The sequence below is a fragment of the Elgaria multicarinata genome, chromosome 5 (assembly GCF_023053635.1).
Source record: "Elgaria multicarinata webbii isolate HBS135686 ecotype San Diego chromosome 5, rElgMul1.1.pri, whole genome shotgun sequence".
Classification (NCBI taxonomy): domain Eukaryota; kingdom Metazoa; phylum Chordata; class Lepidosauria; order Squamata; family Anguidae; genus Elgaria; species Elgaria multicarinata.
In genome coordinates, this window is record NC_086175.1 from 138528599 (window position 1) to 138544428 (window position 15830).

A 15830-nucleotide genomic window follows, 5' to 3' on the forward strand; every position below is an offset into this window, starting at 1 on the left:
CTGGCAGTCGCTGCGCAGGCCAAGCCCCGGAAGGAGCAAGCACAGCGCGGCGCAGACGGGTCTGCCAGCCTGGCTCCGGCGAAGCGAAGGTAGGTAGGACCCGGCAGGAGCCTCCGGCGCCCTGGGAGGCGAGGCTGCTGCGCTGCCCTGCCCGCCTCTTGCCGGCTGGTTGGCTGCCGGCTGGAAGGAGCCCTGCGAAGCAGAGGAAGGCCCAGCTGCGCCCCAGCCAATGGGCTGCCAGGAGGGGGGCGGCGGCGGCGAAGGGGGCGTGGCGAGAGGCGAGAGCGCAGCCTTGGCAATGTGAGCCTCCTCAGCCTCCTCCAGGGAAGGGAGAGCTCAGCTGGCCCCGCGACCTGCTCTTCGCCCTCCCCCTCCTCTGCACTTGCCCTGCCTCCAGCGGCTGCTCCAGCTAGCCTCCCCCGGGGAGGACCACCGAGGCAGCGCCTCCCTGTCCCCCTTCGTTGGGGCAGGGGGGGAAAAAAGAGAACTTCCCCGCGAGTTGGGCTGCCCCGGTGCTGCCTGAGAGGCCGGGGAGGCTCCAGCACTTGAGGAGGTGGGGCGGGGGAGGGAGAAGGAGTCGAAGCCAATTGCCAGCGGAGGAGGCGGAGGCAGTGGGCGCCCTCCGCCCCCCGCCTGCGCCTCGCTGCTCCGTCACGCGTCCACCTGTCCCCTCCTGCAGGGCTGGAGCGAATTCTGTGACTCACCTGCACAGCGACGGCAGGGCGCAGGGCGCTGGCAGCCGCCCAACGACACGCAGCCCTCGCTCTGCCCGCTCCCCCCCCCCCTTCATCAGAAGAGAGACGAGCCCATTCACCCCCGGCCACCTCTGCCACAGCTTGCTGTTCAGTGGGGAAACTCTCCGTCGATGCCTCTGATCTGCATGCTCCGCCTTGGCGAAAGGAAACATCTGTCCAGTTGCTTCCTGAGAGAAGCCTTGGCCAGGTCTGAGCGTCGTCGCTAACTTCTCCTTCTCCCTCTTCCTCTTCCTCTTTTTGTGTGTGTGTGTGTGTGATCTCCACCTGCCCCCCTCCCATCCCTGGCAAGCCCCCACCCCCACCCCATCCTCGCCCTTTCATCATCTCCACAAATCCGTTTTCCCCAAGGGAGCCAGCCTGCCCCCTTTGCGCCTGGCAGCGGCACTGGGCTCCTGGAGCTTTCGGGTCTTGTGGCGTCTTCGAGACCAACTAGACTCTGCGGCTGGGGGCTGTTGGGCTGCTTCCACCTCCGACGCAATGTCTGCCCGGGAGAGTGTGCAGATCCCGGACGATCGAGATTTTGACCACTTCCGAACGGAGTGCAACTCGGAGGATGGCTGGAGCCTCACCTACAACAGATCTGGGATCGTTGTGTGGGTCCAGATGCTTGAGGCGGAGAAGTCGCTGCACAAAATCAAGGTAAGGCGGGGGACCTTCTCTCTGCCGCCAGCACGGTTTAGCATCCTTGCATGCCAGGGACCAGAGTTTTTGGGGTGGGTGGGTGGTGACGTCGTTTACTGAGCAACTTCACATTCTCTCTCTCTCTCTCTCTCTCTCTCTCTCTCTCAATCTCTTCATTCGCCACTTCTAGTTTTTATGGCCTCTTTTTTTTTTGTACATATGGGGAGCCCCAGGCAACCTTCAGATGTGGCATTTGAGGTACCCACAAGAAACATACCTTGCGCAAACCTCATCCGTGTGAACAGGAAGTGTGCAAGTTCACGTCTGAGCTCTTGTGAGGCGACATGGGGGGGGGGGCGACATGGAAGATTCCCCCAGTGGTTTGCACCGACTGTGCCGGAATAGAGGTTTAGCTGGTCGGCTGGTGTGCTGTGACACATGCTGGCGCTAAAGTTTCTGTTGCACTTTCTTTGCTGAAAGGGGGTGGCCGTCTCCTTAACCTGGCGTCTCGTCTGCCTTTGCCAGGTCAAAACCCTTGGCCGTGCATTTCATTAGATATCCAGCTACACGTTAATTAGCAAGGCCACCACAAAATTAACTACTTTGCACAGCACGGCAGGTGTTCGTGGTTGAGTTGCTCCCTAAGGGTATGAGGTACGAAGTGCTAGGAAATAATATCTTGAGCTGGAACAGATCAGTATTGAATATGCAGGTTTTCGGGCTTCACAGTACTCTTTGTCAGACAGAAACTGATGCAGACTTTTATAAAAGCTGAACATTTGCATGCTTCTACACCAACTGAAAAGATACCAATTTTTCCTCGCGGGTATTGATTTGTAATTCTTTTGAAAAGTTTGATTACCTTGGTGACTTATATATCTGAACTTCTAAGCTACCTGATACCTGGCTCTGGAGACTCCAGGGAGGTTGCAGTGCAAACACACACGATTGCTAATGAGTGACTAAGTGATTTCACTCTAGATCAGGAAGTTCCTGGTTCAAATTTTGGGTGGCCTCCGCCACCAGCGCAAGGTGGCCTTTAGGTATCCCTCTCCTGCAGCTTCAGCACTCCCCACTCCAAACTGGAGATCATATTTATTTATTTATTTATTTAATTACATTTATATACCGCCCCACAGCCGAAGCTCTCTGGGCGGTTTACAACATTTAAAATCATCATGTTAGCCTGGCTTACAGAGTTGTCCTCAGGATTACTGGAGACAAAAGCACTATATAAACGTAAAGTATTATTAATGGCCCCTGGGGAACTACAGTTCTTTCCTTCCTTATCTGCATAATAACCCTGTGAGGGAGGTTGTGCAGGGGAAGAGGGCTATGGACAAAGCAACCCAGAGAGCAGGGAGTTCCAGGGGGACTTGAATTGTTATTGCTCAGTTCCATGGCAGTTATCCTACAGAGTTCTACAGGGCTCTGCTTTATCCCCAGTGCTTTTCAACATCTACTCTGGGAGAGTTTACCTGGGGGATGTGGGCTGAGTTGCCACCAATATGTGGATGGCACCCGGTTCTCCTTTTCATCAAAAGCAGGTGAGGCAGTTGATGTTGTGAACCCGTGCTTGGCCAGGGTAAAGGACCAGATAGGGAGGTGGTGGGCTCCCCCACCCTAGGAGCCAGCTGGACAGCCCTCTGTCAGGGAAGCTTTAAGGTGGATTCCTGCATGGATCAGGGGGTTGGACTCGAGGCCCCTTAGAGGCCCCTTCCAACTCTGCTATTCTATGAGGGCCAATCAACTGCGGCCCAGTTTGCACCTTGTGTCAAATCAGTACGATGTAGAATAAGCAGGATATAACTCTATGAATGCGGTATATGGAATGTGAATGGTGCCCCGTTATCAGTGCATAAGGTAGGAGCGTAGATCTAACCTGAGACTCACTCCAGACAAGACAGAGATACTGTTTGTGGGTGGTTCACCTGTCTGGTTTAGTGGAGGTGAGTTCGCACTCCATCTAAAAGATGAGATCATAGAATAGCAGAGTTGGAAGGGGCCTACAAGGCCATCGAGTCCAACCCCCTGCTCAGTGCTCAGTTGGGTGTGTGTGCGTGTGTGTGTGCTGTTGGATCCATTGTTGCCATTAGCTGCATGGCTGGCCTCAGCCGCTCGGAGCGCCTTTTATCAGCTTAGGCCGATATACCAACTATGACCCTGCCTGGACTCTGGGAACCTCCCGCTCTGCATGGGGCTGCCTTTGAAAAATGGTCTGGAAACTTCAGCTGCTCCCAAACAGGGTAATTCGATTGTTAACGGGGACTGGCAGATATGATGTGCCTTATGCCAGTACTTTGTTTCTGGTCCCATTCCAACATACTAGCTTTTAAATCCCTAAAAGGCTTGGGAGCAGGTTACCTGAAGGAGCGTCTCGACCTCCCGGTTTTACCTATCCAGGCCTTGAGGTCATCATCCGACGCCTCTCTGCAGGTGCCCTTGCCCCACAAGGTGAGGGCAGGTGGCTACAAAAGACAAGGTCTTTTCAGTGCTGGCCCCCAGCTGTGGAATTTCCTCCCCGAAGAGTCCTCGCCTGGCACTTACAGTCTGGTCTTTTGGGCAAGTGAAGACTCCACCCACGGAATATGTCAGGAACTGTTTTAGTGTTTTTAATCTTTGCACTGGTTTTGCTTTTGCTTTTATTATGCACTTCATTTTTTAATTCCCTGCTACTGCTTTTATCTGCTGTGGTTGTTGTTTTGTTTTATGCTCATCTTGTGTGTTATACTTTTAATTTACCTGTGCATCACCCAGAGAAATGTGGTTATAAGATCACCATTCACCATCTCCTGATTCAACCCACATTTGGACGATCTTTTACTACTTGCGGGTGGGCTGTTCTCTCAGTAGGCGTCGACTCGTTCACAAGACCAATTGCCATGCCAAAAACAAAGTGGAGTGGCCACGTCACGTAACTGCCAGGATAAAATGGTGATGTGAACTGAACTAACTCAAAGTAAAATAAATGCTATTTTGGGCTGCATTAATAGAAGTAGAGCTTCCAAATCACGTGAGGTCCTGGTTCCTCTCTATTTGGCCCTGGTTAGGCCTCATCGAGGGTATTGTGTCCAGTTCTGGGCTCCACAATTCAAGAAGGACGCAGACAAGCTAGAGCGTGTTCAGAGGAGGGCAACCAGGATGATTAGAGGTCTAGAAACAAAGCCCTATGAAGAGAGACTGAAAGAACTGGGCATGTTTAGCCTGGAGAAGAGAAGATGGAGGGGAGACATGATAGCACTCTTCAAATACTTAAAAGTTTGTCACACAGAGGAAGGCCAGGATCTCTTCTCGATCCTCCCAGAGTGCAGGACACAGAATAACGGGCTCAAGTTAAAGGAAGCCAGATTCCAGCTGGACATCAGGAAAAATTTCCAGACTGTTAGAGCAGTACGACAATGGAACCCGTGACCTAGGGAGGTTGTGGGCTCTCCCACACTAGAGGCCTTCAAGAGGCAGCTGGACAACCCTCTGTCAGGGATGCTTTAGGGTGGATTCCTGCATTGAGAAGGGGGTTGGACTCAATGTCCTTAGAGGCCCCTTCTAACTCTGCTATTCTATGATTCTATGATCCTAAGTATTTAGGAACATCGGAAGCTGCCTTAAACCACGTGAGACCATTGGTCCCATCTAGCCCAGTATTGTGGACACTGACTGGCAGCAACGTCTTTCCAGGGCAGGATTCTGTCCTTGCCCTACCTGGAGAAGCTGGGGATTGAACCGAGGACCTTCTGCATCCCAAACAGGGGCTCTGTCACACTGCGCTATGGCCGCTATTATGCATGCGAAGCTGTGAAGATGGGATTGTTCTATGCTTGCCCACTTTCCCTTTCTCATTTGTCTCCTCCTGCCTCGTGTACCTCGAGCTTTTTAGCTGAGATCCTCTTTACTTAATCACATGAAGGGAGAGTGCAGGACGATCAATCTTCCCAGGCAAAACCAATGTCTCCATTCCCATTAACGCTGCAGGGCACTTCAGTGCCAAAGGTCAGTTTTTGCCTCGGAGAATCCATCTCTAAGCAGCTAGGATCAATGGCCCTTGACTGTTGTTCCAAAACTTGCATCCATACGGAACTGAGGGGCTAAAAGCATTCCACGATTAACCCAGCCTTCCCCAGCCTGGTGCTTTCCAGATGTGTGGGACCACAACTCCCATCGCCCAAACACATTTGGAAGGCCACAGGTTGGGGGGGGCTGAGTTATGTGGCGTTGGAGAATGGAGTCATTCATTGAGGATTTAAAAGGTGGCGTTGGAAAATGTTTTGAATTGGAGCTTCTCCCAACTGCGTAGATCCTGGCAGGTTTACCAGCTCACCAGGAAAGAAAATGAGCTAATGTGCTCTCGTGCCTTTAATGGCAGCTGGATCTGCAGAAATCTCCAGTTGAAAATGTTCGCAGTGTTGATATAAACATTTAAGCTCTATTTGGGTGATGAGTCCGCATTCAGTGAGCATGTGGGTGCTGTGCTGTTGTTAAAAGCACAAGAGCATGGGCATGTTGATAAGATGGCAACCAAAGTCCCCTGTTCGAGACAGCTCTGTCCATGTCCCTTGATCCAGAGGAAGACTTTATATATTTATTTAGTAGATTTATACCCTACTTTTCGACTAGAGTCCTCAAAGCGGCTTACAATATTGATAAAGTGCATCGTGTACAGCAGGAACCCCATGTTTTAAAAGCAAAGCGGAGCAACACAACCCGCTCCGCTTCAGCAGGTGCCAGCTCCAGCGGTTCCTTCCCCAGGCCAGTTTGTGTCCGGGGGTCCTCCGGTCCCGCTGGAGCAGGTCTTGATGTTCCCTTTGCCTGCTCCTGTCGGCCTCGCTCCTTTGAGACGGATTTTGCTCCTTAAACAAACAAACAAAGATCAAATGGTTTCCCTGTTTTAATTAAGAGCAGGGTGCAAAACCTGAAGCCCATGGGCGAAGTCTGGCCCACCTGGGGTCTCCGCCTGGCCCTTTGGGGTCCCCCTGGCTGACACTTGTCCAGTGGCTTTCCGGCTGTTCTGTGCCCCCTGCCCATTCTAAGAAACTCGGAAATCTTCTCTTCAGGCTAAATCCCTGGCAGGGAAGGGCTGGAAGCTAGAACCTGCTGGTCCCTTTGGTGTTTGGGTCCTGCTGCTTCTGCCTCTGGCCCTGCGCCATTTTGTCTGCAGTCTTGCCTGTCACTGGAATGTGCCCCCCTCCCCCAGCTTCTCCAAAATTGAATTTGGCCCTTGGACTGAAAGAGGCCCGTCAGCCCCGGTCCAGAGTCTCTCCTGGCCTCCAAAATCGCCTCCCCGTTTGAGATATTGTAACATGTTTATTCCAGCCAATGAATTCATCTGATCGAGACAGTGAAAGGAGGGCATGTTTGCAGTAGTAGATTCTAGGGTAGCCAGGCAGCTTTTGTGATGCCCGCTGGGAGCATCTCTGTCTCTTTAACGTTCTCTTTTGAGAAAGGTTCTCCAAAGACGAAGGAAATGAGCACTCCTGTCTGGCAGAGGACTCTCTGTTTACTTGCAGTGGGCTTGCTCTGGCTGCTGGAGGGCCTTCTCCTCCTGACCCAGCTGCAAGAGCTATTGACTGTACGGCAACGGAGGCCTTTTAGAGACCCAGCTGGGAGTTTGGAGTTTAATTGCATATGAAGAAGACCTGCATCACAGAGGACGGCAGCATGGAGAGAGGTTAAGGGCACGACCCACCGAGGACGTGTTCCGGCATGCGGACGTGGAGGATGAAAGCGAACCACTCAAGAAAGAGCACAACCGCGGAGACAAGGGCTACCCAGGGGGGGCGACCCCACGCCCAGGCCTTGACACACCACTCAGTCAGCCCCGTTCATTTCCGTGGGGCCTAGAATCATAGAATAGCAGAGTTGGAAGGGGCCTACAAGGCCATCGAGTCCAACCCCCTGCTCAATGCAGGAATCCACCCTAAAGCATCCCTGACAGATGGTTGTCCAGCTGCCTCTTGAAGGCCTCTAGTGTGGGAGAGCCCACAACCTCCCTAGGTCACGGGTTCCATTGTCTTACTGCTCTAACAGTCAGGAAGTTTTTCCTGATGTCCAGCTGGAATCTGGCTTCCTTTAACTTGAGCCCATTATTCTTTGACCTGCACTCTGGGAGGATCGAGAAGAGATCCTGGCCCTCCTCTGGGTGACAACCTTTTAAGTATTTGAAGAGTGCCATCATGTCTCTCCTCAGCCTTCTCTTCTCCAGGCTAAACGTGCCCAGTTCTTTCAGTCTCTCTTCATAGGGCTTTGTTTCCAGACCCCTGATCATCCTGGTTGCCCTCCTCTGAACACGCTCCATCTTGTCTGCGTCCTTCTTGAATTGTGGAGCCCAGAACTGGACGCAATACTCTAGATGAGGCCTAACCAGGGCCGAATAGAGAGGAACCAGTACCTCACGTGATTTGGAAGCTATACTTCTATCAATGCAGCCCAAAATAGCATTTGCCTTTCTTGCAGCCATATCGCACTGTTGGCTCATATTCAGCTTGTGATCTACAACAATTCCAAGATCTTTCTCGTTTGTAGTATCGCTGAGCCAAGTATCCCCCATCTTGTAACTGTGCATTTGGTTTCTATTCCCTAAATGTAGAACTTGGCATTTATCCCTATTAAATTTCATTCTGTTGTTTTCAGCCCAGCACTCCAGCCTATCAAGATCACTTTGAAGTTTGTTTCTGTCTTCCAGGGTATTAGCTATCCCACCCAATTTTGTGTTACCTGCAAATTTGATCAGCGTTCCCTGCACCTCCTCGTCCAAATCATTAATAAAAATGTTGAAGAGCACTGGGCCCAGGACTGAGCCCTGCGGCACCCCACTCGTTGCCTCTCCCCAGTTTGAGAAAGTACCGTTGATAAGCACTCTTTGAGTCCGATTCTGTAGCCAGCTGTGGATCCACCTAATAGTTGTTCCATCTAGCCCACTTTTAGCTAGTTTGTTAATCAGAATGTCATGTGGTACTTTGTCAAAAGCTTTGCTGAAGTCAAGATATATGACGTCCACCGCATTCCCACGGTCTACAAGGGAGGTTACCTTATCAAAAAATGAAATCAAATTTGCCTGACAGGATTTGTTCTTGACAAATCCATGTTGGCTTCTAGTAATCACTGCATTGATTTCAAGGTGTTTACAGATTGACTTCTTTATAATCTGCGCCATTGTTTTCCCAGGGATGGATGTCAGACTGACTTGTCTGTAGTTCCCAGGTTCCTCCTTTTTGCCCTTTTTGAAGATAGGGACAACGTTAGCCCTCCTCCAGTCGTCCGGCACCTCCCCCGTCTTCCATGATTTTGCAAAGATAATAGCAAAATCCACCTGTGCAGGAGAACTTGCCAGTGGATGATGCCCTTAAGTTTATGTATGATTTTAGTTGCATCTGCAATGTTTCCTTCCTTCTGAGTAGATTTTAGCAAAAGTTTGTTGAGAAATTCCTAATGGTAGAAAACGTTTCCAGTATCCCAGGAGGAAAATGTGGTGAAAACAACCACCAAAGACCTTGGGACAATCCTGGAGTTCAGAGTTAACTACTTCAGTTCTCCTAAATGAGAACAGTATATTGTATATTGATTTTTAATGTTCAGTTTTTTAAATCTTTGAATACTTGAAAGGTTGTCACACAAAGGAGGGCCAGGATCTCTTCTCGATCCTCCCAGAGTGCAGGACATGGAATAACGGGCTCAAGTTAAAGGAAGCCAGATTCCGGCTGGACTTCAGGAAAAACTTCCTGACTGTTAGAGCAGTACGACAATGGAACTAGCTACCTAGGGAGGTGGTGGGCTCTCCCACCCTAAAGGCCTTTAAGAGGCAGCTGGACAACCATCTGTCAGGGATGCTTTAGGGTGGATTCCTGCATTGAGCAGGGGGTTGGACTCGATGGCCTTGTAGGCCCCTTCCTACTCTGCTATTCTATGATTCTGTGGTATATAAATGCAATAGTTAGGAGTCATTTTAAAAGGCTGCTCTTCTTCTCTTGCAAAATATGTGGGTTTGTTTGCAGTGGGCATTTACTATTTGTTTATAAAGTTGCCAACTGACTTGTAAAGAACTGGGCCTCGCACGGTTTTGTGCCTTTAGCGGATATTGGCAGGTTATGCAGGGGAAACCTTTCCCACTGCAGGGGTAGGCATGATCACCTGCTCATCTCGGCACATCAAGCTGTTGTTAAATGCATAGCTGCATGAACTGGTTGAAAAGTTGGCAACCTGACCTAGTGTTCCGCTGGTCAAGTGTTTGCTCCTCGTCCGATGTGAAATTTCTGTTTCCCCTGGGCTGCTTGAAAGAGCACATATAAATTATACAAGTGGTGGGCTGCAATAAAATTTTGCAGCGCAACGCTCCTGCTCTGTTTTCTGGCTGGTCATTCTTTAGAGGCAGGGCATTTCACTCACCCCACATTCCATTATTTGTTCCCGACTATCAGTCTGGCTACTGAGCATGCTCACTTCTTATTGGGTTAGGGTTGTTTTTCATATATATATATATATATATATATATATATATTACCCCTAAATACCCCCCCCCCCCCCAGTATTCTTGTTTAAATGTTTTGTTTGTATTTCTGAAAACTTTGTGATCCCTGGGACAGGCTGATATTGCCCTCCTGTTTCTCAGCGCACTGTTTCGAAGAAGTAACATGACTAGAAGGGTAGCGCATCATTAGAAGAAGGAACACTATGGACATCATGCCACCGCCTTGCGCTCAATCAGAGCATCCAGCCTCCTCAGGCGCAACTCTCCAAAGCCATCTCTCTCCGCCCTGCTAGCTGAACTCTTTTACCCAGGGACTGAGCCTGTGACCAGGAAGCCTGTGCGCCAGCGCTCCCCGAAATGCCTGCCTTCTCCCGGGTGGAGAGAGTTGGCTAGAACGGGCCCTTCCGAATGCATTCTCCGCCGCCCGCTGTGCCAGGCATGATGGGGCAGCGCAATTTCTCAGTCTGGGCACAATGCAGAGGAATGGAGCTAATTTAGTCCCCACTGAAGTGCCTGTGCGTAGCACAGAGGGAGAGGATTCATTGTACGGCTGGCTAAATCACTTATAATTGAAAAGGTAGCGAGAACTGCAAAGCAGCCGCCTTTTATTTCACTAGCAGCCCTGTTTATACTGAATTGTTGCTAGCTTCAAGATGGTGATTCTGGAGAGAGGTGCCGATGGGCTCTTAGCTGTGTGCATTTGGAGTCCAAGTCCCCTGCAGTTACTTAAGGAGTTGAGCGATGGACTGGCAGTAAATGTTGACTGAGGTGCAGGCGCCCATCGCTACAGTCCCGTAGCCATGCCCCCAAGGAGGGTCCGCAATTCAGGCAGCTGCATTGATCCGTATTGACAAACCGGTTCTAGCCGTTTTTGACTCCCCCAGGAAATGGTCTTTCGTGAAGCTAATGGGTCTTAATGGCGCATTCCAGACCACGCCAGCTCAAAATACTTCACATTACAACATTATATTGCTGCTGGGAAAATCCATTTCTCCCCAGCTATTGTGAGGCTTGCAGCAATGCTCAGAGGGAACAGAGATGTCTGAAGTGGAGGGGACACAGGTGATGCATCTAGCGTCCCTGCTGATAAAAAAGTGCCGGTGCTGCATCCCTGCTGATAAAAAAAGTGCCGGTGCTGCATCCCTGCTGATAAAAAAAAGTACCAGTGCTGCATCCCTACCAGTAAAAAATTGCCAGTGCTGCATCCCTACTAGTAAAAAAGTGCTGGTGCTGCATCCCTGCTGATAAAAAAGTGCCAGTGCTGCATCCCTACTAATAAAAAAGTGCCAGTGCTGCATTCCTACTAATAAAAAAGTGCCAGTGCTGCATCCCTACTAATAAAAAAGTGCCAGTGCTGCATCCCTGCTGATAAAAAAGTGTCAGTGCTGCATCCCTACTAATAAAAAAGTGCCAGTGCTGCATCCCTACTAGTAAAAAAGTGCTGGTGCTGCATCCCTGCTGATAAAAAAGTGCCAGTGCTGCATCCCTACTAATAAAAAAGTGCCAGTGCTGCATCCCTGCTGATAAAAAAGTGCCGGTGCTGCATCCCTGCTGATAAAAAAGTGCCGGTGCTGCATCCCTGCTGATAAAAAAGTGCCGGTGCTGCATCCCTGCTGATAAAAAAGTGCCAGTGCTGCATCCCTGCTGATAAAAAAGTGCCGGTGCTGCATCCCTGCTGATAAAAAAGTGCCGGTGCTGCATCCCTGCTGATAAAAAAGTGCCGGTGCTGCATCCCTGCTGATAAAAAAGTGCCAGTGCTGCATCCCTGCTGATAAAAAAGTGCCGGTGCTGCATCCCTGCTGATAAAAAAGTGCCGGTGCTGCATCCCTGCTGATAAAAAAGTGCCGGTGCTGCATCCCTGCTGATAAAAAAGTGCCGGTGCTGCATCCCTGCTGATAAAAAAGTGCCAGTGCTGCATCCCTGCTGATAAAAAAGTGCCGGTGCTGCATCCCTGCTGATAAAAAAGTGCCGGTGCTGCATCCCTGCTGATAAAAAAGTGCCGGTGCTGCATCCCTGCTGATAAAAAAAAGTACCGGTGCTGCATCCCTACCAGTAAAAAATTGCCAGTGCTGCATCCCTACTAGTAAAAAAGTGCTGGTGCTGCATCCCTGCTGATAAAAAAGTGCCAGTGCTGCATCCCTACTAATAAAAAAGTGCCAGTGCTGCATTCCTACTAATAAAAAAGTGCCAGTGCTGCATCCCTACTAATAAAAAAGTGCCAGTGCTGCATCCCTGCTGATAAAAAAGTGTCAGTGCTGCATCCCTACTAATAAAAAAGTGCCAGTGCTGCATCCCTACTAGTAAAAAAGTGCTGGTGCTGCATCCCTGCTGATAAAAAAGTGCCAGTGCTGCATCCCTGCTGATAAAAAAGTGCCAGTGCTGCATTCCTACTAATAAAAAAGTGCCAGTGCTGCATCCCTGCTGATAAAAAAGTGCCAGTGCTGCATCCCTGCTGATAAAAAAGTGTCAGTGCTGCATCCCTACTAATAAAAAAGTGCCAGTGCTGCATCCCTACTAGTAAAAAAGTGCTGGTGCTGCATCCCTGCTGATAAAAAAGTGCCAGTGCTGCATCCCTACTAATAAAAAAGTGCCAGTGCTGCATCCCTACTAATAAAAAAGTGCCAGTGCTGCATCCCTACTAATAAAAAAGTGCCGGTGCTGCATCCCTGCTGATAAAAAAGTGCCGGTGCTGCATCCCTGCTGATAAAAAAGTGCCGGTGCTGCATCCCTGCTGATAAAAAAGTGCCGGTGCTGCATCCCTGCTGATAAAAAAGTGCCGGTGCTGCATCCCTGCTGATAAAAAAGTGCCAGTGCTGCATCCCTGCTGATAAAAAAGTGCCGGTGCTGCATCCCTGCTGATAAAAAAGTGCCGGTGCTGCATCCCTGCTGATAAAAAAGTGCCGGTGCTGCATCCCTGCTGATAAAAAAAAGTACCGGTGCTGCATCCCTACCAGTAAAAAATTGCCAGTGCTGCATCCCTACTAGTAAAAAAGTGCTGGTGCTGCATCCCTGCTGATAAAAAAGTGCCAGTGCTGCATCCCTACTAATAAAAAAGTGCCAGTGCTGCATTCCTACTAATAAAAAAGTGCCAGTGCTGCATCCCTACTAATAAAAAAGTGCCAGTGCTGCATCCCTGCTGATAAAAAAGTGTCAGTGCTGCATCCCTACTAATAAAAAAGTGCCAGTGCTGCATCCCTACTAGTAAAAAAGTGCTGGTGCTGCATCCCTGCTGATAAAAAAGTGCCAGTGCTGCATCCCTACTAATAAAAAAGTGCCAGTGCTGCATTCCTACTAATAAAAAAGTGCCAGTGCTGCATCCCTGCTGATAAAAAAGTGCCAGTGCTGCATCCCTGCTGATAAAAAAGTGTCAGTGCTGCATCCCTACTAATAAAAAAGTGCCAGTGCTGCATCCCTACTAGTAAAAAAGTGCTGGTGCTGCATCCCTGCTGATAAAAAAGTGCCAGTGCTGCATCCCTACTAATAAAAAAGTGCCAGTGCTGCATCCCTACTAATAAAAAAGTGCCAGTGCTGCATCCCTACTAATAAAAAAGTGCCGGTGCTGCATCCCTGCTGATAAAAAAGTGCCGGTGCTGCATCCCTGCTGATAAAAAAGTGCCGGTGCTGCATCCCTGCTGATAAAAAAGTGCCGGTGCTGCATCCCTGCTGATAAAAAAGTGCCGGTGCTGCATCCCTGCTGATAAAAAAGTGCCGGTGCTGCATCCCTGCTGATAAAAAAGTGCCGGTGCTGCATCCCTGCTGATAAAAAAAGTGCCGGTGCTGCATCCCTGCTGATAAAAAAAGTGCTGGTGCTGCATTGCTACCAGTAAAAAAGTGCCGGTGCTGCATCGCTGCTGATTAAAAAGTGCCGGTGCTTATTATTTATTTATTTATTTATTTATTTATTGCATTTCTCTACCACCCACTAGCAGAACTCTGGTCCTGACAAGGGGAAGAGGGCATGGGGAACTCTAGAGGGCCAATTTGGGACTCCAGGAGAGGCATAGTTGGCCCCCGGTCTGAGGTTCCCCACCCCGAATTCAAAGCAACTTTATTTATATGTCCTTTCTATCCCTCTTTTCTTCAAGGTCGCATACACAGAACCCCCCCACCTCCTAATTTTATCCTCACAACAATCCTGCAAGGTAGGTTAGGTCAAGGGAGTGTGGCTGGCTCAAAGTTAGTCCATGACCTTCTTAACTTTATGGGGATTTGAACTCAGATCTCCCCACTTTTCATCCAGCCTTCTTGCCACGGACTCGCAATCCTGGATTTGTGTTCATAACAACATCAGAAGAGCCCTGCTGGATCAGACCAAGGGTCTGTCTAGTCCAGCACTCTGTTCACACAGGACCTGTTCAGAAGACACCTTAAAGAAGTCTTTGCCAGCTTCTGAAAGCACATCAAGGAGGGAGCCAGCCTAGCTCCCCCGGGAAGAGAGTTCCAGAGCACCGGAGAAGCCACCGAGAAGGCCCTCTCCCATGTTCCCACCAGGCGCGCCTGTGAAGATGGTGGGACTGAAAGAAGGGCTTCCCCAGAAGATCTCAGAGCACAGGCAGGCTCATAAGGGAGAATACAGTCTTTCACATAACCTGGACCCGACCCTAACCATGTGCTAAACTGACACGTATGGACAAATGTTATACTGGAAAGGTCCCGCTGTCTGTCCTCAAGCAGAGATGGATGGGAACTTTGCACCAATCTCTGAAGTTTGCCAACATTTCAGGACCTGAATCCCACTTGGATTCCAGAAGTTGCTTTTTAGAATCTGACATTGAGGGAAACCTCAGCCTTGTTCACTCCGTTCCAGCCAGCCAAATTAAATACTTCTATAGCTGCAAATCAGGCAGCATCCATAGTTAAGAATAGCGGCGACATCTCAGTTAGAAGAATTTTGATGTGCATTTTTACAAACAAAAGTGAGTTAGATCTTGTTCTTGCTCTCAACTGAAACAAAAAGTGTTGGCGTTTATTACCCAGTGTTTAGTGGGTTGCTGAGCCCAGAGCAGACTTCCCCAATCTTCCAGATGTGTAGAAATGCACCTCCCATCATCCACAGCCATACATTTTCATCGGGCCTGCAGGAGAACTTCCTGGTGGTTGTTTTTGGTTTGTGTGTTTCTCGAAGCATCACTTTTGCCTTCTCTCAAATGGTTGCTTTGTTGTGCTTCAAGGGTACAACATGCGATTTGGCATTTGTTACTCAGACCGCAGGGGTGCCAAGTGAGGGCCAGGTTGCCTCCGCACCTCATCACTTTGTCTCTGTGAAATAGGTATTGGAGTAAAAACTGTGGGCTCTGGAGCTCGGACCCCACCTCTGACTTGTCCCTGGGTTCTTGGACAAGATACTTTCTTTGAGTCATAGAATCAGAGAATAGCAGAGTTGGAAGGGGCCTACAAGGCCATCTAGTCCAACCCCCTGCTCAATGCAGGAATCCACCCTAAAGCATCCCTGACAGATGGTTGTCCAGCTGCCTCTTGAAGGCCTCTAGGGTGGGAGAGCCCACAACCTCCCTAGGTAACTGCTTCCATTGTCGTACTGCTCTAACAGTTAGGAAGTTTTTCCTGATAATCCAGCTGGAATATGGCTTCCTTTAACTTGAGCCCGTTATTCCGTGTCCTGCACTCTGGGAGGATCGAGAAGAGATCCTGGCCCTCCTCTGTGTGACAACCTTTCAAGTATTTGAAGAGTGCTCTCATGTCTCCCCTCCATCTTCTCTTCTCCAGGCTAAACATGCCCAGTTCTTTCAGTCTCTCTTCATAGGGCTTTGTTTCCAGACCCCTGATCATCCTGGTTGCCCTCCTCTGAACACGCTATTGTTATTATTTATTTTATTATTTATTTATTATTATTTATTTATAACATTTTTATACCGCCCAATAGCCGAAGCTCTCTGGGCGCTCCAGCTTATCTGCATCCTTCTTGAATTGTGGAGCCCAGAACTGGATGCAATACTCTAGATGAGGCCTAACCAGGGCTGAATAGAGAGGAACCAGTA

At 49.6% G+C, this 15830-nt stretch overlaps 1 protein-coding gene across 2 annotated transcripts in view; it reads left to right on the forward strand.

The window, feature by feature from the left end:
- The first annotated feature begins 849 nt into the window (after window positions 1-849).
- Window positions 850-15830, forward strand: part of STARD10 (StAR related lipid transfer domain containing 10) — a 56127-nt gene continuing 41146 nt past the window's right edge. The window contains exons 1-2 of one of the 2 annotated variants that reach the window (XM_063127371.1): window positions 862-942; window positions 1104-1394. In XM_063127371.1, the coding sequence (XP_062983441.1) occupies window positions 1233-1394 (162 nt within the window). In that variant the 5' untranslated portion in view covers window positions 862-942; window positions 1104-1232. Of the gene's footprint in view, window positions 1395-15830 lie in introns of both variants that reach the window. The other variant, XM_063127372.1, reaches the window with a different exon arrangement.